At 41.8% G+C, this 24,091-nt stretch overlaps 1 protein-coding gene across 1 annotated transcript in view; it reads right to left on the bottom strand.

Moving 5' to 3' along the window:
• The window catches only part of MSN (moesin), a 65,225-nt gene that overhangs the window by 10,528 nt on the left and 30,606 nt on the right, over window positions 1–24,091 (bottom strand). Inside the window, exons 2-6 of the mRNA XM_004000571.6 lie at window positions 13,504–13,587; window positions 4,996–5,091; window positions 3,340–3,614; window positions 1,470–1,553; window positions 846–992 (exon numbers count right to left, since the gene is read on the bottom strand). Of these exons, the coding sequence (XP_004000620.1) occupies window positions 846–992; window positions 1,470–1,553; window positions 3,340–3,614; window positions 4,996–5,091; window positions 13,504–13,587 (686 nt within the window). The remainder of the gene's footprint in view (window positions 1–845; window positions 993–1,469; window positions 1,554–3,339; window positions 3,615–4,995; window positions 5,092–13,503; window positions 13,588–24,091) is intronic.

The following is a 24,091-nucleotide window of genomic DNA, read 5'->3' as shown; positions in this document are numbered from 1 at the left end:
ACCAACATATTATTCCTTGTCCCAATCTTTGAGGTTTGTTTTTTTTTTTTGTATTTTTTGTTGAGGCATGGACCTTATAAAAATCTCTCACAAGAATCTCCAGCCCTATTTTATTGGGACTCTTCCTCTCGAGGTTGTAACAGCTGGGATAATGTAAACAATGAGCTCTAAGATTCAGAAATTACATGGAACAATAATTTATTATATCCATCCTCACCAAGGGCAGACAAAAGGGAAAAAATAAGCAAGTGAGATATGTCTGTAGCAAGAGGGATTATAGGCCAAAAGGTATTTAATCGTCATATGGGAATGGGATTAATTATAAACCCTCACAAGGTAGGTTCTAGGCTAGTGCTGTCCAATGGAAATATAATGAGAACCACACATGTAATTTTAAATTTTCTAATAGCTATATGAAAATAAGTAAAAAGAAATATAGTGGAATTAAATATAATAACAGTTCATTTAACCCAGTATATCCAAAATACTATCATTTGAACATGTAGATTAATATTAAAAAAATTGAGACATTCTACATTCTGTATTTCACACTAAGTCTCTAAAGTCTGGTGTATAGTTTATACTTATAACATATCTTAATTCAAGAGTAGTCACATTTCAAAGTGCTTAATAGCCACATGTGGCCAGTGACTACTGTAGTAGACACTGCAAATCTAGTCAATGCAAGATTTAGAGGCCTTGGAGGTTGTGCAAACATTTGGGCTGATCTAAACTAGGTAGAAAAAGGTGGGACCCAGGTGGGACCCAGGAGGTACAGTCCTACTTCATCATGAGCCCTAGGTGTCAGAGTGGCCCAAATAAACTAAGAGACCTCTGAGCTATACCTGTCATTCTGCTCATAGATGTTGAGACCTAGAGCATCCACCCCCAGCCACAGCTCTGAGCCTTTCTTGTTCTTGATGCTGAAGTAGTTCACACCATACATCTCCAGGTCCTGGGCAATCTTCAGATACTCTAGGACAGCATCTTCCCTAAATGACAGATATGGAGGTGTTACAGAGGGGAGCCTATGAATTAGACCCAGGAAGACAGCATCCCTGTTCTGCACTTATGACAAGTTCTTAGCAGAGCCCAGATAGTGTGGTGATGGTAAAATGAGAAGATTTATTCCTGAACTAAACAACACCTAAATGATTTACTATGTTTAGAGAGCTCCTTCCCCATTTCTTTGTTGGGAAGAAGCCCTTGGTACCCCAGAAGTTCTCTAGGGATACTGAGGTCCCTTTCATTTCTTTACAGTCAAAACTGTTTGGGCTAACAGTTGCCATCATTCACAAAAATAATCCTGATTTGCCTTCTATCTCTACTTTCCCCTATAAATTGCATTCCTGTCCCTTTATCTCCAACATCTCCAGTGTCTTTAGTCTTTTGTCTCTTTTCCCCCACAACCTACTCTCATTCTCCCTTAAAAAAAGCAGTAGAACCCATAGTTTCCAGGGCAGGCTTACCTAAGCATGCCCCGGTGCTCCTCATGCCACACCTGGATCCGCTCCTCCCACTGGTCCTTGTTGAGTTTATGCTGCTCCAGGACCCTGGAAACACAACAGATAGTAGTTTCAAGCACAAAACCCAAATGAAGGAATAAAAGGGAGCTCACTTAGCTCTCTGAAGGGTTGATGCAAAGAAAATATGGAAGTCAGCCCACTGAAGTCATATTAGAAGTAGATGGAAATTACAGCAGGAGGTATTAATTAGACATAGGGAACTGCCTGAGATGTAGGAGGGCTACAATAATGGGTGGAAAAGAAAGACAATGGAAACACCTTCCTTTGTAGTTTTAACCAAAAAATCCAATACTAAGGGGGTACCTGGGTGGCTCAGTTGGTTAAGTGTACAACTCTTGATTTCGGCTCAGGCCATAAATTCACATTGTAAGATTGAGGCCTGTGTCAGGCTCCACGCTGGGAGTGGAGCCTGCTTAAGATCCTCTCTCTCCATCCCCCTCTGCCTGCTTGTCTCTATCTCCCTCCCTCTCCCTCTCTCTCTTTCTCTCTCTCTCTCAAACACACACACACACACACACACACACACACACACACACACACAATAATATGTTGCGGTCTCCAAGTAGGGCAGTAATGTATCAAGAGTCTGTGGTGAATTGAGAGGCTAAGAGTCAGGACACTCTCTCCTAGATCCCTGTGGGACCAATAGTTTGTGTTTATGAGAAAATTGCTCAGGGATGAGATCACAGCCCATGTGATCAGAGAACTGAGCCCAAATAGCTTTGGAAGAAACTAACAGGCTCAACCTCCCAGATGTACTACATCATAAACAAGACTTGTATTAACTTTTTTATGTTTATTTATTTGAGAGGGAGAGAGAGAGAGGCAGAGAGAGAGGGAGACACACAGAATCAGAAGCAGGCTCCAGGTTCTGAGCTGTCAGCACAGAGCCTGATGCAACAACAAACCAACAAACTGCAAGATCATAACCTGAGCTGAAGTCAGATGCTTAAACCGACTGAGCCACCCCGGTCCCCCAAGACTTGTTTTAAATATGCCATCTCAGACATCAAAGCAGTGATCAGGTAGAGTTCCAGGGAACAACCACTATCCCTAACACTTTCAGGTAAGTTGTGCATATGCCACAGCTCCAATGGGACTGAGGATCCCAGAATCAAGAACTTTCCCTTCTATCCGAAAGCTTATGAAAATGGCCATTGGATGCAGTAGGGAAAAAAACAGGGTTAAAAATTCAAAAGACTAGGGCTCCAGGTCTGATTCTGTTTCAAATGAGCTGTGAGAGATCTGGCAATTCATAGTGAGTGCCCCTGCTCTATTTCCTTAGCCAGGAAATAAGTATAATGCCTGCCTTATTCATTTTATGTGTTGTCGCGATGCTAAAACAAAAATAATGAATGTTTGAGAGCATTCAGCTTTGACGTTTATAAAAGCAGAAATCTCTATACACTGGCTGTCAATATTAAAAGACTGTTGGAACTCCCCCACATCCTGGCTTGGGTATTTCTCTCTCTCCTCTGTGAACCTCTGATACAAGAGGTCTAAATCAGTGAAAAGGATTGAGAAAATGGAACCAGGATAGGCTATGTCAAGCCGTCTCTGGTAATCCATACAAGCACCTGTTTCCAGAGTAAAGAAGTTCTGTAATCAGGCAGAGAGGGAAAAAAAAAACTTTTTCTTTTGAGAGTCAGAGAGACAATAGGGTATGGCGCCATATGCAAATATGTCTCTCTGAGCAGCATAAGATGGTCCTCAGACAGACCCTAGTGGAAAGGAACAGATCTGGCAGTCCCTGTGTAATAGAGATTGGTCAGCCATGGACTGCAGCCCCCTCCCGCCAAAGGCACCACCTTACCTCTGTGGCAGCAACTTGTCCCCAGCCAAGTAGCCAGACTTGTGGACTTCCTTATTGAAGTCACCATATTTAGACTGGACAGCATAGGAGGCCAGCAGCACAGCAGTCTCAGGTGGGCAGTAAATATCATCATTGAGAATGCCCTCCTTCACTTGCAGGAAGAACAGGCGCTGGGTGATGTCCTGGATCAATTCCTCAGATACATCCTCAGGGTAGAACTTAGCTCGGAACTTGAAGAGTAGAGGGCTTTCCTTCCGCACATCCTGGGCAGTCACCTGGGAATAAGAGGTTATGGGCTCTCAAAAAAAATATTTTGGCTGTAGGATGGGGAGAAACACTGAAAGGTCATCAATTTGGGTAATCCCAAAGAGCCAGGGGACAATTGTTTTGGTAATTCAGAAAGGAGACACATTGCTTTCACTTGGGGACCCAATCTCATGTCCGTAATTGCTTCCCTTCAGAGATTCCTTCCTGAAATGACCTAAGACCCACTAATATCGATCATAAGCCTTTAAGATCCCACCATCTGACAATATATCCAACTGCCCCCAAATTTTGAGGTTAGGCTTAAGAAAGCTCCTCTTTTAAGTCTCCCACAACACTGTAAGTTAGCAAAGTAAAAACCAGTATGTATCATTGAGCCCTGGGAATTGGCTAGGCAAGATAACAAACTAGAATGCTTTTTAAAACCTGAAGTTGGCTCTTGAGAGCTCCACATTTGCCCAGAAAATGTCTCCACTCCTCTGGAAAAGAAGACTTTGCCAGCAGAGGGTGGGGCACCTATCCCCTAGACACAATCAGAAACACAAGCCACAGGACATTGGAAATCCCCAAGGACAAAGTTGGGAAGTTTGAGGATACTGAGATGGAGGACTACCATGTTCCTGCAGAGATACTGTATGGAGGTGATGAGCTTGAATGGACATATACTCAAATCATCTCATTTGGAGTTCGACTGAGATAGAAAATGAAGAAAGAATGGGTTAAATAGATGATGGGTATTATGGAGGGTACTTGTTATGAGCACCAGGTGTTGTATGTAAATAATGAATCACTAAATTCTTCACCTGAAAATAATATTACACTGTATGTTAACTAGCTGCAATTTATGAACTTGGAGGAAAAAATATGTGCTAATAAACTTATGTGTAGATGCCTATAGAGGAAAAATAGAAAATCAAGAAAGAGGGAAGCATCTGTATGGAAGTTAGGTATGAGTCGACAGGTGGAGCAGGGACAAAATAAGATTAGGAGACCCTCAAGATTCTTTCCAGTTCAAGAGTCAGTGATTCTCTTTTAAACAATCCTCCTAGAGCCCTTGAGTTTGGCAAGAAAAAATAGGATGCTAATCCCCTCTTGAAATGGCATTAATGGCTGTGGTCTAAAACAAGTCAAAGTTTAAGACAGAGCTCCCAGGAAAAAAGAAAGGGTCTCTCCATCCTTGGACGTTGGCCATTCTCACTGTTAGAAGTCTAAGTGGAGACAGAGCAAGAGCTCTGCCTTGGCTGAGGTCCTCTGCCTTTATTCTAATCTAGTGGTCAATGGACCACCCAGTGAAAAACACAGCCCAGAATTTTCCAGCTAGCACATATTACCCCATGAATAAGATGTAATGGAGAAATGAATTCCAAACCCAACAATGGGGTAAACAGTTACCTTTTTATTGAGTTTGAGCCAAGTAGAGAAACTTTTAGTGTCCTGGTACTGCAGACCAAAGAACCAAACTTCCCTCAGGCCAATAGTTTTTACCACCTAGAAAAGAAAATAAAAAGCAACAACTGATTGAATACATACTTTGTGCCAGGGACAGAGGATACAAAAGTCCAACATGGTCCCTGAATTTATTTTTTTTCCAAGTTTTTATTTAAATTCAAGTTAGTTAACATACAGTGTAATATTGGTTTCAGGAGTAGAATTTAGTGATTTATCACTTACACAGTAACACCCAGGGCTCATCACAAGTGCCTCCTAATGCCCATCACGCATTTAACCCATCCCCCCACCCACCTCCCCCCTAGCAACCCTCAGTTTGTTCTCTATAGTTAAGAGTCTCTTATGGTTTGCCTCTCTCTCTGTTTTTCTCTTATTTTATTTTTCCTTCCCTTCCCCCATGTTCATCTGTTTGTTTCTTAAATTCCACATATGAGTGGAATCATATGGTATTTGTCTTTTTGTGACTGACTTATTTCGCTTAGCATAATACATTCTAGTTCCATCCACATCACTGCAAATGGCAAGATTTCATTTTTCATGGCTGAGTAATATTCCACTATGTATATAAATATTTATATATATTTATATATATACTTATATATATATTTATGTTCCACTATATATATATATATATATGTTCCACTATATATGATATATATATATACACACACATAAATATATATATATATATATATATATATATATATATATATATATATCTTCTTTATCCATTCATCAGTTGATTGGTCCCTGACTTTATTTTTTTTTATTTAAAAAAAATGTTTATTTATTTGAGAGAGACAGTAAAGTGGAGGAGGGGCAGAAAGAGAGGGAGACAGAGAATCACAAGCAGGCTCTGCACTGTCAACACAGAGCCCGACATGGGGCTCAAACTCATGAATCTGTGAGATCATGTCCTGAGCAGAAACAAAGTGTCAGACACTTAACCAACTGAGCCACCCAGGCGCCCCTGGTCCCTGATTTTAAAGTACATAAGGTGTCCAGGGTCTGGCAAGGAAATACACTTGGGCAGCAGTCAAGAAATGATGTCAGCATCTCTTTTGCACAAGATACTTCCGCTGAGGTAGGGAACAGGTGGTACTTATAACCACTACCACACATCAAAAACGTTATATCCATTATCTTCTTTGATTTTCACAAGCCCTGTGATATATTTACAATTAGCCCAATTTTATAGTGAAAATAAGGTTGCAAGAAGTGAAAGTTCAGTTAGTGAGTAGCAGAATCAGGTCTGTTTGACTCCAAACACATTCAAATCCAGTGCTTTCTGCCACTTCTTCCCTCTATGTTGTCATGTGCCTTTCCACTCCCAGAATGAATTAAAGGCTGGAAGTAGAAATTGTTGGTTTAACTCCTATATCTTGTTCTGCTGGATTGTTCCTTTATCTTTAGCAAGTAGGAATATTCCCACACTCTTTTAACTGAGTCCCATTTACAGTGCCCAAGAAATAATGTTTGGGGAGACATAACAGGCATTGTGGTATCTATATACTCCAAAGATGTGCTGTGTCTGGGTGCTGAGATGCTTCTTTCCAGCCCTTATTTGAGGCTATTCATGATTCCCCTTACCACTCACACAGGTTGAGAGTGGGAAAGAGGGTAGAAACAGGGTGAGTACCTCAGTATGTATAGTGGCTAAGGGGCCCCTTGTGTCGTGGGCCTTGTGGCTGAGAAATGGGTAGGAAAGGGAGAGCAGCCAGGAGATGGGGTTTGTTTTCCAGTCCCTGACATTAGCATGTTAATGGTTCTAGCTGGCAGCTGAACCCAGAATGCCCATCACTGGAGATGGAGGCAATAAAGTTGAGCCACACCCTAATTGGTTATGCTGACTACCTTGAGGCATGGGCAGGGGAGATAGGAAAGTGAGGTGAAGAAATGTACCTGGAGATAGGAACAGGGAAGAAAAACCCAATATTTATAATATCCTTCCTTGTGAACAAATCATATATTCCCTCAAAACACACACACACACACACGCACACACACACACACACGTACACACCTCCACTATATCCACAAAGTTTCTACTAGGCACCCAAAGCCAGGCCCCATAGTCACTCCCAAAGCTTATAATCTAGAACTTCAGAGGCCCCAAGGAAAAAGGATCTCATATCTATTAAGTAACTATTATGTACCAGGTACTGAACACTGAAAAACCCTGAGATAGCTATTATCTCCATTTTATAAATGAAGAAACAAAAGCTTACGGGGCAACCTGCCTACAACCATAAAGCCTAGACTAGAATCCTGATGTGCATGACTCTAAAACCCTTTCTTTTCTAGCATGCTCTCTTTTAATTACAAGAAATAATAGGGGCTTAGGAGCCCTGGGGTTCCCAAACGACTAACTGCCTTGTCTCTCTTTTGCCCACATATCCAAGCAAGGTAATGAGCTTTGACCATCTCTGCAGCTAGATATGGTTCCTGGCTTTCCCACTAGGTTCAGTCAGCAACCACTTTGGAGAGAAGCCATATATATCCCCCCCAGTCATCAAACTTCATTGCTCACTGAGGCATGCATGGTGATCAACCTTCCCTTTCACAGCTTGAATAAGGCATGAATAAACCTGAGTGAAAGTCTCACCTGTCTCTGATTTGGTGTGTGATCTTTATGCAGCACATTTTCCTCTCTGGGACTTAGCTTCTTCATCTATCAAGCTTTTCCATCTACTACAACTCATATGGCTTGACTAGTCTCTTTCTTACCTCAAGTTCAGTCTACTAATTAGGTTTATTTTTAAATGACTAAGAAATACTGTCCCATTTCCCACCTACCTCTTGCTGACTTGGGTAACTAGGAACATGTTTAGAAAAGATAAGTTGTGGGGGGCATGGGATGAGAAAAGATCAAAAGACTTCCAGGATTCAAAGGCAAGGTGAGTCCCTGATTCTAAGTTAACAATCAAAAGGAATTGCCTATAGGTTTTAGATGTAGAATATAAAATGCTCATGTTGAAATGTGATATTGGCATCTTTTGTGGAGGATAGAGGCAGGGCATGGACAGAAAAGATTATTTAAAGTACTATTATCTAATCCTAGTTCTAAGATAGAGTCCAATTAACAGTTCTGATGATTTTCACAGGGTTGCAGAATGATAGTGGGTCCAGATGCAATTGGTGGGAAGAAGTAGGTCAGCCCCAGGAGAGAGAGAGACACACTGAAGATGCAGAAGATTAGGGCCAGGATGCTAGGTCATGGAATGGCAGACTGGGACAGAACTGGTAGGGCAGCAAGTTGCATCTACCAACTGTAGAGGTTCAGAGACACCAGAATTAAAAGGGAGTAAGGCGAGTACAGACAACATAGCCAGTTGTAGAGGTCCCAGAAGTGAACTCCCTAGCCTTGTTTTGTACCACATTGTCCGTTTTACTAGAAGGATGGGTAGAAGTGTAATAAGAGGAAGACCACAGGACTCAAAATAGTTCTAGGATCTGGGATATCTCTGAGGAGAAGTTGGACAAATAACAGCTAAGGTGATGTCAAAAAACAAAAACAAAAACAAAAAAGATTTCAGGATCAGTAAGGAATTTTAATCTCTCTGAGCTCTGCTTTTTCCTTTTCAAACACAGAGAAATCAGATGCATATAAATTTTCCATTTCCTTAGGCTCCAAGGCTTTGGAGAAATGAGCAATATCTCTCGGCTTCCAATGAAGTCCCAAAGTGAGGAAATGAGGGTGTGGAGGGAAGGAAATGTGATCTAAGGTCAGAATTGAGACTGAAAAAGAACAAAGGATAAAACAGATGACCCCTAGACTACAGGCTATAAGGAAGTCTCCAATTAAGGTCCACAGGGTACTGGGAATCATTTGTTCAGGCAACTCTTGTCTCCAAATGAGGCCAAGCTTCCCTTGCTTCCAGCTTTGCTTCCAGCTGAGATTTCCACTCCAGACAAAATGGAAACCCCATCTTCTAGTGGGAAAGAGTATCTAGGTTATGGTTCCAGGAACAACATCTGCTGCTGCAGTGACTAGGGTTCTTACCATTCCACTCTGAGAAATGGTTCCATTTCTGATAGAAAGATTCTTTCTTGGTTCCCTTTGACCCCAGACTGCCAACTTACCTGGCCTGAGCTAACATTTCTCAAATCTGCCATGGAATAAATCCATAAACAGCAGAAAATAATAAATACATATACTCAGAGGACACAAAAGGGTAGTATATCCCAGGGGATGTAAGTAGATGGCTTCAAGCCAGAATTTCTTTGTAGCCTCAGGTTTAATCTTAATCACATGTGCACATTTTACATCTACTCCTTAAATGTTTTAATAATGATATAGATAACATCTACAAGTAAAATTGATGCTCCAAGATACTAAATCAAATTCATCCCACAGCTCTGTGTACCTCCTAAAACCAGTTATATACACTTATATATACACTGACTGTGAATTCTATTGAGCCACACAACACAAACTCCCACAACAGACTGTGCAGCATTATAGAGTCCAAGCATCATAAACTAGAAAACTGAGGTCCAGTGAGGAGAAGAGATTTGCCTCTGAGAAAATCCTCACTAATTTCTAGGAGCATCTGAATGTAAGAAAGAACCCTCTTTTGTCACTCCTCTGCATGTGAATGCTGCTTACATCTGAGATCTATGGATGGAAGGGGAGATCAGGTAAATTCTGGAGCCCAGAACCCTCTTTTCCATAACCCCCATGCATCTATCTGAGAAAAACAACAAGTGATGTAATCAGCCACTTCAGAATCCCAGATCAGGATTGGGAAGCAAGACTGGAGCTTCAAAAGGAAAACTGCATGAAAAATGATGTGCAAAATTCCGTCAATGCCCAAACACCTGAGGCCCACTGAGATCCCATTATAGGCTTGGCAGAAGCTCTATCAACCACCCATCTGAAAGCAAACCAACACACAAACTGAAAAGTTCTAGTAGGGGTTGCTACCAATGCTGTTTCTGCTGCCTTACACTGCCTGTGTTTAAGTGGCAGTTCAAGTAGATAGACCACACTCAGCTAGGATTCTAAGTTTAGGGACAAATTTCCTCCACTTAGAATAGGAACAGGTAAAGAAAGGGGAGGTCTCAGAGGATATAGCTGACAAAAGGCACTGGGAAAACTGGAAAAGATATATGCCTTGATTCAAGCCACTATATCACTTCCTAGCTATCTGACCTTAAATAGGTCTTCCCCCCTGCTCTAAGCCTCTGCCCCTCATCTATAAGATGGAGATATTAGTATTATAATAATAAATGTTAGTTATTTTATAAAATAAAAATGGAAGGAAGAGAAGAAAATGTTGTTGCCTTCAATGCAGAGTCCACAAACCCTAAGGAATTTACTGAGCCAGAAAATCTTCCTGATTTAATGGCTCTTTATCTGAACTCCCAGGGCAATTTCTACTACTTATTTAGCCTTTAATAAGAACAACCAACACTCAAATGTCTGCTGTATGCCAGACACTTTACTTATTTGAGGATTAAATCAGACCACAAAATTTGTGAAATTAGTTTGATTACAACTTTACTGAAAAGAGTAAAGTCCTAAGAGGCTAAATGAGCCATTCAAGCAGGACAGAATTTGAACCCAAGGCTGACACCAAATCCCATGCTTTATACACTGTGCACCACCTCTATACACAACCTTAACCTCAAGGGTGTTTTGTTCTATCTGGGAAGAAAGTTGCATTTACTTTTCTCTGTTTCTATAGGCAAAGAACTCCAAGTTCCTTAAAGACAGAGATGGTGTTTGATAGGTTTAGAGATTTTTCTTGAGACACAGTAGACTTTCAGTCAATAGTAAACCAGTCAATTAAAAATTAATGCTCTGAGATTTCACCTTTATTGTAGAGGTCAAAATCTTAAAGAGAAGGGGCTGGTTAAGCTAGAGGCCCTGGCTGGGGTGGAGCCGGCAAAGGGTTCTCAAAGTGGAACTCATGGTCGCAACACTGCCCCTTAGTGGCACCTACATAATCAAGAGCCTTTTTGGATGTGCACCAGGATGGATCAGTCAGTTGAGCATCTCTTGATCTTGGCTCAGGTCATGATCTCATAGTTCATGGTTTTGAGCCCCACATCTGTGCTGACAGTGCGAAGCCTGCTTGAGATTCTCTCTCCCTCTCTCTCTGCCTCTCCCCTGCTCATGTTCCCTCTCTCTGCCTTTCTCTCTCTAAACAAACAAACAAACAAACAAACTTTAAAAAAGAGCCCTTGGAAGAATCTCAGGCTTTAGAAGTGGTGGTAGGTGACAGAATTGCTCACATTCTTGTGCACACTCACAAGAAGAAACAAAAGTAAATGGAGGAACTAGGGGCTACACTTCCCTTTCCAATCAGGTCTTCTGTCTCCTCAAGCTATGACTTCCCATTGTTGCATGTTATGTATTACTGGTGCCAAAGAGGGTGCTTCCTCTCTAATTAGCTTCCTCTCTAGTCACTGGCCAGACAATTTCTGGGTTCCAAGATGGCTCCAGAGCTTTGGTAAATTCCTCCCAAGAAATTCCTGCCAGCTCCTTCCTCTTAGGCCCCAATTCCACCAGGAGGGCCTCCTTGAATAATGGGTCTCAAAGCCCAGATGGAATGGACTCCTTCCCTTATGACTCATCAAGTTAGAAGGAAAAGATCATATCCCCCAATAGCCTGTGGAAACATACCTCTGTGGATCCCCATCCAGACCTGCACTAACCCCAAGAGTTCCAGATGTTCAACTTCTTGTCTGAGTTCAAATATTTTTTCCCTTTTCACCCATGGGGTCCCAGCTCTTCCCCATCTGACCTCACAGAACATTACTGTTTCCTCCTTCCTATGACAGTCCTTCAGAGATCTCAAAGCAGAAAACACATCTTCTCTTGAGTCTTCTCAACCCAAACAGCCTCACTCACCCTGCAGAATATTGCAGTGGGAAAACTATAGTTTTTTAGTCAGATTTGTATTTGAAACTCCATGTTATAACTTACTAAACTGCATAATCTAGAGTATATTATATCTCTCATAGGAAGGATCATTGTAAGGATTAAAGCACCTAGCCAAGGCTAGTCCATAGTAAGTGCTTAATAAATGATATTTCTCAAAACAACACTGATTTTCCCAATGAGAAGTCATGAACTTCCTGGTTTTCTCCCTTTCCTCTCCCCAGCCAGTATGAAAGATTAAAGTCTGTCAAAGGTTTTGTTTGGGAAGTAGTAGCTTTCACAACTATCATACCATCTGGCTAGGGTTCCCCACCATCTGGGCTTCCCACAGTACACAAATCAAACCAACACTAACAAAGAATTACCATGCCTTTTGGCTGTCTGAAGTTAATAAGTTAGTAAGTTAATTCTTTGTTCAAGAATTTTTTCTGCCCTAGGGTCTAAATTATGCCTTCTTCACCCTCCCTCTACAGTTATACCCCTCCAAAGCAAATGAACAAAGCCCCCAATGTTGACATCAGGAGATGGCATCATTTGGCTTGAAAAGGGTGATGTGTAGATCCAGGGATCTGGGAAGAAGTCTGAGAAAAGGCCAAAGGAGACTTTCTTCCTTTCCCTCCCCAGCTCTGGGGAAGTTCTTAGACAATAGAGGACTCAGAGGGAAAAAGAGAAAGGGAAGCAAGAGGGCCTAGAAAATCCATCAAGGATGTGGTGCCAACATCCTGGACAATATCAGACCCCACCTCACCAGAAAGTGGAGGAGAAATGGGGTAATGGCCCATCTAAAGGGATCTCAGCCTCTGGAAATGGGAATACAATTTCACTCCTGGAAGTCTGGTCACAGATGGCACATTCCTTGGCCCTTGGAGAGTCTTTGAATGCTGAAAGATTCTATGGTCCCCACCTGGCTTTTACATTATATAGCACATCCCTTATGATAATAGTGAAGGGACACCCCTTGAGTTAGAGATGGGAATGAGACTTCAACATTAACTCCAAGGCATGACTGCAGGTTATGAAGTACCCTCATAATGTATTCATCACTCCCAGTGGTATCCTAAGTTCAAATATTCTTTTGAGGGCATACTACCTCAGGGAGAATAACTTGGTTTCATTCTACTAGGAAGCAAAACAAAAACAAAAACATGTGACAGGGGCCATGGGGTGCAGTGACTAGAATGTAGCATTCAAATCCCAGCTAGATACAAAAAGCTACTTAATTTCTGAGTCTCCTCATTAAAATGGGGGAAGAGATCGCTTATATCTTTCCAACTTGAGAGGAAGGCTCCATGTGTTAACATTTTTAGAGCATCTAGCAGAGTCAGACCCTGCTTGCTTCTCTTTTCTTCCATGTTCAGGACCAAGGATAGGATTAATCGTGGACATCCAAGGAGCAGGCTGCTGAAGTTAAACTTTGCCTTTATTATTAAGGCATGGGTCAACCTTTCTTTTGACCTAGCTTGGAGGAGCATGTAGGAGAAGAGATTCCCAAGAAGTGGGCATTGTGGTGGGAATTATTAGGAGAAGTGGAAAGGGTAAGAAACAAATAGCCCCTCTCTTACTTGATCAAACAGCTGTTTCCCAGTGGTGTTGGGCTGGATAGCAAACTCCAGCTCTGCATCCATGGTGGTCACACGCACATTGATCTAGAATGAGATCAAAGGAGGCAAGTTAGTTGTCTGGGTCTGTGCTTAGCAGAGCCTGGGACAAGTGTATCTGTTCAACAAGAGAAGAGGGAACTAGTAGTATGCTAAGATTCTGAGCAACTTAGATATTGGTGGGAAGGAAAGGAGAATATTTAGACAAACAAACAATAACTCAGCCTTGGCTCCCAACCAGCTTACTGAAGACAAAAAAACATAGCCACAGAGCAATGCTTACCAAGGGGCAAACAGATAAATGCAAATCAGCCTACTATCAAGAGGAAGCAACTGTTGATTGTACTTCTTCCAGGAAGCCTTCCCCACCTATATCAGCCAGCTGTAAACCCACACCATTCTCCTCCCACCTCTGATCCACAGCCTGAATTATCTATAGCACTGGTCTTTGCAGACGCAAGTTAAGGGCAAGATAAAGAACACTGGGTTCCAAGCCTAGCACTGTACCTGGCTCAATATACTGGGTTATCTCCTTCCTGGGCCTTAGTTCACCTCATCTGTACAACAGTAGTAATGCAAGGAAAGAAGTCAATTACACTAGGCGATGACCATTTCAGTTCTACTGTCTATGGTTCTATATACTGACTTGCATTGTTAGTACCTCCTGAATTATTGGTCTCCCTAAGAACAAAAGTGGAAAGGGGCCTCAGCAAAGGTAGTTGTTCATTGCACAGAAGTGTTACCAAAGCCAAGTCAGCAGAGGGATAAGGGACAGGAACAAGCACTGATGAAAACAACAGGTAGTTACATACATGATTTTATAGGCACTGGAATAAAGTACCTTCCACTTTTATGAGTAGATCCCCCATCTCAGGTCAATGATAGCTGAAGTTTCATCAGTAGAGATTTTTTACTTTGGCTGAAAATTTGGTAGTAATGGTAATATTAGTAGCAATATGCAGTAGTTTTCATGTATGGAAACTTGGTACTCACAAGGCGATTCGTGTGCACTAGCCCATTTAATATAAACAATCACTTTGTGAAGTAGATAATGTCATCTCCATATTGAATAAATAATGAAGATAAAGAAATAAATGTTATCTAAAGTCATATCACTAGGATGTAGGGAAGACAGGGTTTGAATTCTGATCTAAATCCAAACCTCATAATTTAAACTGATACATTAAACCCTTCATACATCAAAGTACAAAATATCTCCCATGAAAATAAATGATGGATTAATTCTTTAAATTATAGGACATTTTGCTTAAGTAATCTATATGGTACAGCCACAAGATGGTTTGTTATAAGGTCATATAAAATATTCTGAAAACTATTTCATTCCCAAGTAAAATAGTTCAGTAATATTAAGTAAGGAAGGGAAAGCAACAAGAGTGCATGAGCTCAATGCCATAAAAAGGATGCACAGAGAGATAATAATTGGAATCATGCCTAAGTGTTAGTTAGGCTTGGTTTTAGGGTGGTGATGAGTGTGTTCCTTCTTCTTTAAATTAAAAAAAAAAAGACCCACTAATCCACATTTTCTAAGATGCTTACATACTACTTGTACTATTGGGTGGGAGACTAAAAATAGAATTATCAAAAATGCAAATCCCCATGGAGTGGGTAAGACATTAAGTCTTATCAGTCTTTGACACCTCTGGGTCTTTCCTGACCATAGGGGTCAGTTAGCGGGGAAGAGGGGGTCAAACAGCCATTTTGCCAGCTAAACAATTCTGATGAGGACCAGGCCTGGGGAAGTCAGGGAGTCAGGGAGGAAATCTATTTCAAGATTGACAATGGGACAGGAAAGGCCCTGAAGGCAGGAACAAGTAAGGCAAGTTACCCCAGTAAAAGACAGCAGGCAAGATTAGCCACCTTGACTTGGTGTTATCCTAGGCTTCCTGCCAATCCAGTGACCTCTGTAGAATGGGCCCTCATAAGATAGGGATAATGAAGCCCAATGGGCTAGAATATGGCTTCAACATCTAGCCTCAAATCACCCTTGAAGTGGGTCAAGGGAGACTTCAAATCACCAATGACTTGAGGAGATAGGACAGGGTGAAAAAGAGACAGTGGGCCTTTTAGTAAACTGGACTTCATTATCACCTCAAGGTTTCTGTCTTACTTAGATTTACTTCCCAATACCAAAGACTCAGTAGGTACTCAAAGGATGTTGGTTAAATGAGCACTTCTAAGCATGGGGATATAAGGTCACCTTTTTACTGTGCCATGGACCCTTCTGGCAGTCTGGTAAAGTCTATGGACCCCTTTCTGGAATTTTTATAAATACGTGAAATAAAGTGATATAAGTAAACCAATTATATTGAAATAGTTATAAAAATATGTGCTTTTTATGATATTAAGTAAATGTCTAGCACCGTATCTTATTAGTTATTTCTACTGTAATTTCAACATTGTGTTGAGCATAGTGATACTTTGAGAAATCTACAATAACTAGAGAATTGAGTAATGTATAGAGCTGTCAATTTTCAGTACACCTGAAACTAACATAACATTGTATATCAACTATACTTCAATAATAAATTTTTAAATAAATAAAATAAAAAGTAAACATCACCAAAAAACTGTGATATAAAACGTTAGTAGATTTCTACTAGTTACAAAGTCACAGGTACTGCCATTATTACCACTTTTTTTTTTTGGCCTATATTCATAATTGAAGGAGGAGCTAAATTTCAATGAGAGATCAGTAAAAACAAATATATAATTTTTCCCAATCCAAGTTCATGGATCGTTCTCACTTCAGATTATATCCATGGACCCTCATGGAAGCCTAAGGATTCCGGGTCAAAGAGCTTCCTATAATTTATTTCAATTCACCCAATATCAATGGAACACAATATTTAAGGAACTATAGTTAGAGTAGAGCTATCGGACCAGTCTCTGATCCCAAGGCACTTATTGAATAATAAGAAAACTATAATATACAAGGAATACAAAGAAGACCATGAGAAATGCCATAGCAGAACAAAAGAAACCTTTTGTGGAAATAAGGAACCACAGTTCAAAGTGATATCTGCACTGGTCCCTGAGAATAAACTTCATTTTAAAAGAAGTGATACTGCAGGAGTTGGGGGTAAGAACACCCAAATGTCTCAGGTATAGAAATCAATATGTGCAATGGCCCAGAATGAGGCAGGGATGGAGATGGTTCATTAAGACCTGCAAACATGCAGGTCTACTCCAGTGTGAATGAGGCCTGCATAGTGAAAAACAGGCAGGGAGGCCTAAAAGGTAGGTGGAGGGCCTTGAAGGCTATGCTAGAAAGCTGGGCCTTATCCTGTTAGCAGTAGCCAGAGAGCCTTGAAATTCTGAGCAGAGTGGGGCAGAATCAGAATAGGGCTTTTTGGAAGAAAGTGCCCAGGGAGGAAACTGACAAAAGAGGTGGGACTCCAGGGAAACATTCCACAGCCTAAGATTTCCCTTTAATTTCCACTATTGGGAAGGACTTCAGAAGAAATAAGCCAGTGGCAATCACAGATCATGTCAATCACAGGCCATGTCAATGTAGTATCTTCAGGGCCTAGCTCATAGGCCCAAATATTTAAGTCAAATATTTGTTAAATAAATGTTTCTTGAATAAAATCAACTAGTAGATGGTAATGCAAGCTGGTACAGCCACTCTGGAAAACAGTATGGAGGTTCGTCAAAAAAGTAAAAATAGAACTACCCTACGACCCAGCAATTGCACTACTAGGCATTTATCCATGGGATACAGGTGTGCTGTTTCAAAGGGACACATGCACCCCCATGTTTATAGCATCACTATCAACAATAGCCAAAGTATGGAAAGAGCCCAAATGTCCATCGATGGATGAATGGATAAAGAAGAAGTGGTACGATGAAGTATTAGTCGGCAATCAAAAAGAATGAAATCTTGCCATTTGCAATTATGTGGATGGAACTGGAGGGTATTATGCTAAGTGAAATTAGTCAGTCAGAGAAAGACAAAAATCATATGACTTCACTCATATGAGGACTTTAAGAGACAAAACAGATGAACATAAGGGAAGGGAAACAAAAATAACATAAAAACAAGGAGGGGGACAAAACTTCTGTTTTGAGACTCATAAATATGGAGAACAAACTGAGGGTTACTGGAAGGGTTGTGGAAGGGGGGCGGGGCTAAATGGGTAAGGGGCATTAAGAAATCTACCCCTGAAATCATTGTTGCACTATATGCTAACTAATTTGGATGTAAATTTTAAAAAATTAAAATTAAAATTAAAAAAAAAGAAGTAAGGCAAGCTAAAAAAAAATCAACTAGTAGAAAAGGTTGGGTTAAGAATACGCATGTCACACAGGCTAGTGTTGTCCATGCTTCCTTCCTCCTAAATAGACCATCACCCCAGAACAAGGGCTCTCCTAAAATCCAAAGATGTCCAGCTGAAACCAAACTGGAACCTACTTCTCCAGAAACCCTGCTCATAGTTTCTGCCATTTCCACAGTGGCTGTTTCTTCAGGGAATATAGCCTGATATCTCTTGAAATTCACTGTGAAGACAAATACTCTTAGGTTTAAAATAATTAGAAAGGAAAGCAAACAAAAGGGAACTTCTATTCTTGCCACCACTTAACTCAGAAGAAAATGTGTCATGATGACAAGGGTCATAGGTCTGGTACTCTCCTGTTTTCTGCATGTTGGAGTTAGGGGCAAATAAGGATAAAAATATAGCTGAAGCCTTAAGGTTATAGGTAGAGTAGGATTCTTGATCAAAGAAGATCCCTTGTTCTCTGGAACCCTAGGGTGTAAGATGAACTGCAGGATCAGACCCACTTCCACACAGTGGATGCTCACAGGGCCCACTGGATGCTCACCCTAGCTTCACTGAAGGCTCACCCACTGCCTTCCTTTTAGGCATGACATCTGCAATTTCAATGACAAGAGGGTGGTCTAGTTTGGGAGGCAAGAACCTGAAAATAAAACCTCCAAAGTCATCAGAAAGTTCCCAGGAAGCCCCTCAGCTTGGCAAGAGTGGAGGAACTGGCCTATGTAGGGTAGCATTTCATACTTAGAGAATTAAATCCCTTCCAAACCCTGTCCCTGAAGATCTAGGCACAGGCTGAGGTCAAAGATTGGGTCTCTAGAGACCACTAAGGCTTTAGGGAACAAAAAAAGTCTGAGTGTGGTAGGGATGGTATCACCCTCTCATATACACTAACCCTCCCACCTCTAGCCCAAGAACAATAAATACACTGTTATTTATTGAACAACAATTGAACACGGACACTTCCCACACCAATGCTCTTCATTGGACACTAACAAACTTATCTCAGTGGTCTGCCAACCAAAGTCCTCAACAAACTGGGATCTCCAGTTGGCTGGCCTAGAAAACAAAAATAACCAGGCCAGATGCTACCTTGGCTGTAGCAGCTGGGGTACTTTGGACTCTGGGACTGGTCAGCTTCAAAGAAGGGACTGGCCCTCTCTTTTCCTAGAGCTAAGAACATACAGGTGAGCAATAGCCAGACCACAGCAAGGAGATCAGGACAACGTTTCCCATCACTTGCCCCATATCACTGAGCTACAAGATGGCCCTTCCTGGAGAGAAGTTTGGAGGAGACAGGGAAGAAAGCAGAGAAAGAGTCATATAACAACAAATAATTTCCCTGAAGCATGGACATGTAAGCCAGAAAAAATTAAAATTACTGGTCCTACTTCATGGATGACGAAACTGAAGTACATAGAAGCACATGACAGACAGATGGAAATGAATGCTTACTGAATACCAAATATGTGCCAAGCCCTTTCACCCATAGTCTCACTTAACATCACTGAAACCAAATTTAGTCAGCTCTAAGTGGGGGGAGACTGGTCTTCTAGACATTCCCGGAGCTCCTATCATGACTCCACCTACCTCTCTGGTCATGCTGATTTCACTGTTGCCTTCAGACACTGCCTTGACAACTATTTTGGCCAAGGCCCAAACACTCTGGCATTGAAAGCCTGAGCACATCTGGGAAGCAGTCCTTGGGAAGGCCCCCTCGCAGGGGCAGAGCTTGCAAGTCAGCCCAGTTGGGTCTGAGCTCAATGACCTCACCCCCACCTGCCACCTCCCCATTCTCCTCAAACGTCCACATGCTCCATCCTTCCAGTGGAACTGCTGGTATGAAAAAGACAAAGGCAAGTCAGGGAGGGGGACAAAGGCAGGACAAGCCTTACCAGGGCAACTCCAAAACTTTAGTCTCTCCCCTAGACAAAGAACAGTCACCAGAGTGTTACTTAAACTACCTAATCTCCATTATTTAGGCTCCAGCACCCACCATTTCCTGCTGCCAGAACTGAGGCAAGGGCAGGGCAGGGCAGGGCAGGGCAAAGCCTGGTCTGTCTTGCCTCTTGGGATGACAGCACTGCCTCAAGCAGCTGTTTTCCATAAGGGGAAAAACAAGGGTTGCTTTGAATCTCCAGCCTAGGAGGCATTCTCCATCTCCCCCTCCTCCTCCTCCACTGACTCACTCACTTCCCAGCAACTCAGCCATTTCCCTATTGACTTAGACATTGTACCTGGAACAGTTAGTTATCTGTTCTGACCTCTTCCTCCCCATCTCCATACCCTTAACACATCCAGAAAGACCTGCCTGGGGTTAACCCTTCCTATGCCTGTGTCTTTTTTTCCAGTAGTTTCTAGAAGGGAGAGCCACATCCAACCCCACGGACACCCATATCTTAATGGGTCAGCAGTAGTTCTTCAATAACTCCAATTGCTTCAAATGCCATGGGAGACAAGGCTCCCCTTTTACTTGCTTTGGCCCAGTCCTGCCCTCCAAAAGTTCCCCAAGAAGCATTGGGAGACAAGGGCATGTTGGAAATGGAGTGTTATTCCCCCAGTCACCATATATTTGGAGAAGTAACCTCCACATGTAACTAATCTCTCTTAGCAATGAGAACATAGCTAACTTGTCACTATGGGAATGAGAGTTCAGAGCAGAGGCTAAAGCTGAAAAGGTCAGGAAATGTAAGGCTACCTTACCAAGCTGTAGCTTCCCCATTAACCCAGACTTAATTACATCAACCTCAGGCTGAGGCAGAGTCCCCCCCCACCCCCCACCCAACACATGAAAGTCAGGAAGGAAACTAGCTCCTCCCTATTTGCACTTATCTCCAGGAGTTACTCGCAAATTCAGCTCAGCCAAACCATATTCCAGAATAAAACAACACATACTTCTCTACCCCCACCCCAGTTCATCTCTCCTTAGCTACAGGGGCTGCCCACTAGCTCCTTACCATAGCCTCTTTACAATTCCTCAAGATTTCAATCCTAGAATCTCATCTGGCTCCTCCAGAATAACATCCTTATGAACTTCTCATCCCTCTTCTTCAAGAGAATAAACAGTTCAGAATCCTAAACTGTCAGAGCTGAAAGGAACCTTAGAGACAATTTGATTCAAATTCTGCAACACACAGCTGGGGAAGCTGAGGTCCAGGAAAGGAGAGACACTGTCCCGGAGTCATGCAGCTGTTAGGCAGAATGAGATCAGGGATTGAAAACCTGGCTCTTGATCCACTGGCTATTTAATAAACTATAGAACCACCCTGACTCTTAGAAACAGTAGACACCTCAAGTGAACCACTGCTGAAAGACTATGTAGAGGAGGCTGGACCACCTTGCCTCCGTGAAAAACTCCAAGCTGGCATGGCTTGGAAGTCTAGGTTTCAACAGAAGGCAGGCCTAACTTTCAGGCTCTGAGACATTCATCAACACTCATTCTAGGGAGACTAAACCTTTCATAACACATCATACAAGAAAATTCAAAGATCCCTTGTTTCTAAGATAGCTTCTTTTGCACAAACTTGGATAGCAATTCATTGGGAAGTTCCATGATAAAAGACACAGGCAAGAACCAAGCTGGAGGTTGGTGGGGAGAGGGTGAGATGCAGTAGGGAAAGAGGCAGGGAGTTTGAGGAACAGATTTATATCTAAGTAGCCAAGAAGAACAGATTCTTTAATTCTCATAAAACTTTGATGCTACTGAAACAAAAGGGGACAGGATCCATCATTAATAAAGTAAGTCTCATAAATGGGCAAAGCCCCTCTCTGGGGCTACACCCAGCTGGACTTCATTCTCTCACATCAGTTTCCTGCTTCACCCAGTTTCCTGCCTACAAGTTTCACAAGAATTTAGACTGGAAACACAGACCAAAATTTGCAGCTGCCTGGAGATGCCAGGCACCAGAGCACCAGATAAGGGCTTTACTTTCTCTGCTCAGAAACACACCCCAGCAACCTCCAGCATCACAGCTCTGAAGCACACTGGAGATGATCCAAGCCTCAGCTTGAGTTCTATCCAATGCTCATGGGATTTCTGTCCTGTCTTGTACTTCTGGGTGTTAAAAATTGCTGAAGCTAGGATCAGTTAACTCTGCAGCTGCAGGAGGGGGCTTCCATGCCAAGTCAAAAAGTTGTTTTTAACCCCAGAGCTAGGCTAGGGTCAGCTTCCTGCCTGCCAACCTTACTGGTAAGTCAACAGATAAACCCATATCTAGGTAACCCACAAAATTGGAGTCCTCATCCCAGAAATAATTATCTCAGCTTTAGAGGAGTGGAGCATGGTATATTAGAAAAAAAAAAAAGCTCTTAGAGGAGTGGAGCATGGTATAATAGAAAAAAGCTCTGGAGCTTTTTTGACCTTCCTTTTTGTGAAACTCACTTTCCTAATCTAAAAAAAATAGGTCTAATAATATCAACTTCACAACAGGGTTATTGGGAGCTTTAAGTTAAAATAATAGACATGGAAATACATAGCACATCATAAGTAGAATGTGAGGACTCCTAACCCCCCCTTTTTTAGTCATAGTATTACAAATACCCTACCTCTCAGGAATGATTTAAAATGAAAATGTGTTCAACCGTAGAGATCTTGGGGCTACCCAAGAAGATCTCTAGAGAGCCCTTCTAGCATAAAGGACTATCACTTTGGGAACAAACTCTAAAATGTGATTAGATTTCTAGTTGGTTATACAATATGAAGCCATGTACATCAGGTAGACATACACATATCCTTACATGCATTATTATAAATGCTTTCTCTCTTGGAAGGATGGGGATTTTCCCCAAGAGGCAGTGCTCTGAAGGGAGGTAGAACACAACAGAGCACGTATGCTACTTTGTCCTTTTCAGAGACTGCCTGATCTTTCCTAATCTTGGCTCTGCCTTGCCATTTTCTCCAATCATATTTCACCATAATACACAAACCTCCACCCCATAAACAAAACTCGCTGGGACCTCCAAATCATAAACTGGGCTGAAAACTGGCTCATCAGAATCACCTGGGGAAAATTTTTTTTTTAAATACAGATTCCCTAAACCCACTCACAGATTTACTATATAAGAGGAAGAACCTGGATATCTGAAGTTAGGAGCTTTAGATAATTCTAAGGCCCAGCCATATTTGGGAACTTCTGGCATGGAATACGGTTCCCTGAACCAACCAGCCTCTCATGGGCTGGTGTATTATGGCTAGAGTGATGCTTGAAGGAAGAGAAACACAACAAGTAAAAAACAAAAAACAAAAAACAAAAAACAAACAAAAAACTATGGAGACATTTAGGCTGGGCCTGGTGAACGGCTCTCCAGAGTTGAATGCAGCCCACCTACACTAAAGATGAGAGATGCAATCAGTCCTGCCACTGCCTCCAAACCCCTCTGCAACCTTGTCTCCCTATTTGTAAAATAGAGCAGGGATTATCCTTGGCCCTCGCTACCTAGTATCATCACTCCCCACCACCACAAACATTATTGTGCACTAAAACAATGTCTCTGTTGTCGAAAGAACATAACTTTGTATTCTGAAAACCTAAGTGCAAGATCCAACTTTACCAATAATAATCCATGAGCTGTTGATCTTTCCACCTGTAAAATGGGCATAATTATGCCAACCTGGCAGAATGTTATGCAGTACTAATGTGGTGTTTCCCAAACTTAATTGATCATAAGAATCATTTGAAGCACTAATTTAAAAAATTAGATTTCTAGACCCCACTCCAAACTTACTGAAATAGACTCTCCAGAGGAGGATCTTGGGAATTAGTCATTTTGGCCCCAGCTGATTCTTTTCCCTAGGAAATTTAAAGAACCATCACCTGGCACAGACACTGTTGAGAGGAGATTGAGGATTAGATCAGAGAGGTCTGGTCTTCCAAACTGCTGTCTGGCTCAAATATCCTCATGACAGGGACCTTGAGGTTAGGACCCAGCAGAGCAGGCTCTGCAGGCAGTAGAGGGAGGAGACTTTGGAATTCCAAACAGAAAGCTAAATGCTTTCTGGAATGAACAAATATTCAGGTCATTGTCCAGAGCTTTCCACCATCCTACCATCTAGTTAAGAATCAGACAGTGGGAGGAAACAGTCAATGCAGATACCTCACCAGCCAAAACACATGGATCAAAATGTTCTAACTACAGTCCTAATCAAAGCCTTCTTGAGTTCTCTGTCCCTTAAACACTCTATATTCACTCTTTCCCAGGAGAGCTTTCAGGCAAGGAGCAGACCTTAAATAATATTTTCCCGTTCTTAGATATTCTGAGAA

Source organism: Felis catus, chromosome X (assembly GCF_018350175.1).
Source record: "Felis catus isolate Fca126 chromosome X, F.catus_Fca126_mat1.0, whole genome shotgun sequence".
NCBI classification, from domain to species: domain Eukaryota; kingdom Metazoa; phylum Chordata; class Mammalia; order Carnivora; family Felidae; genus Felis; species Felis catus.
Note: the sequence above shows the minus strand (reverse complement) of the source record. Positions and strands in the feature narration are given on the sequence as shown.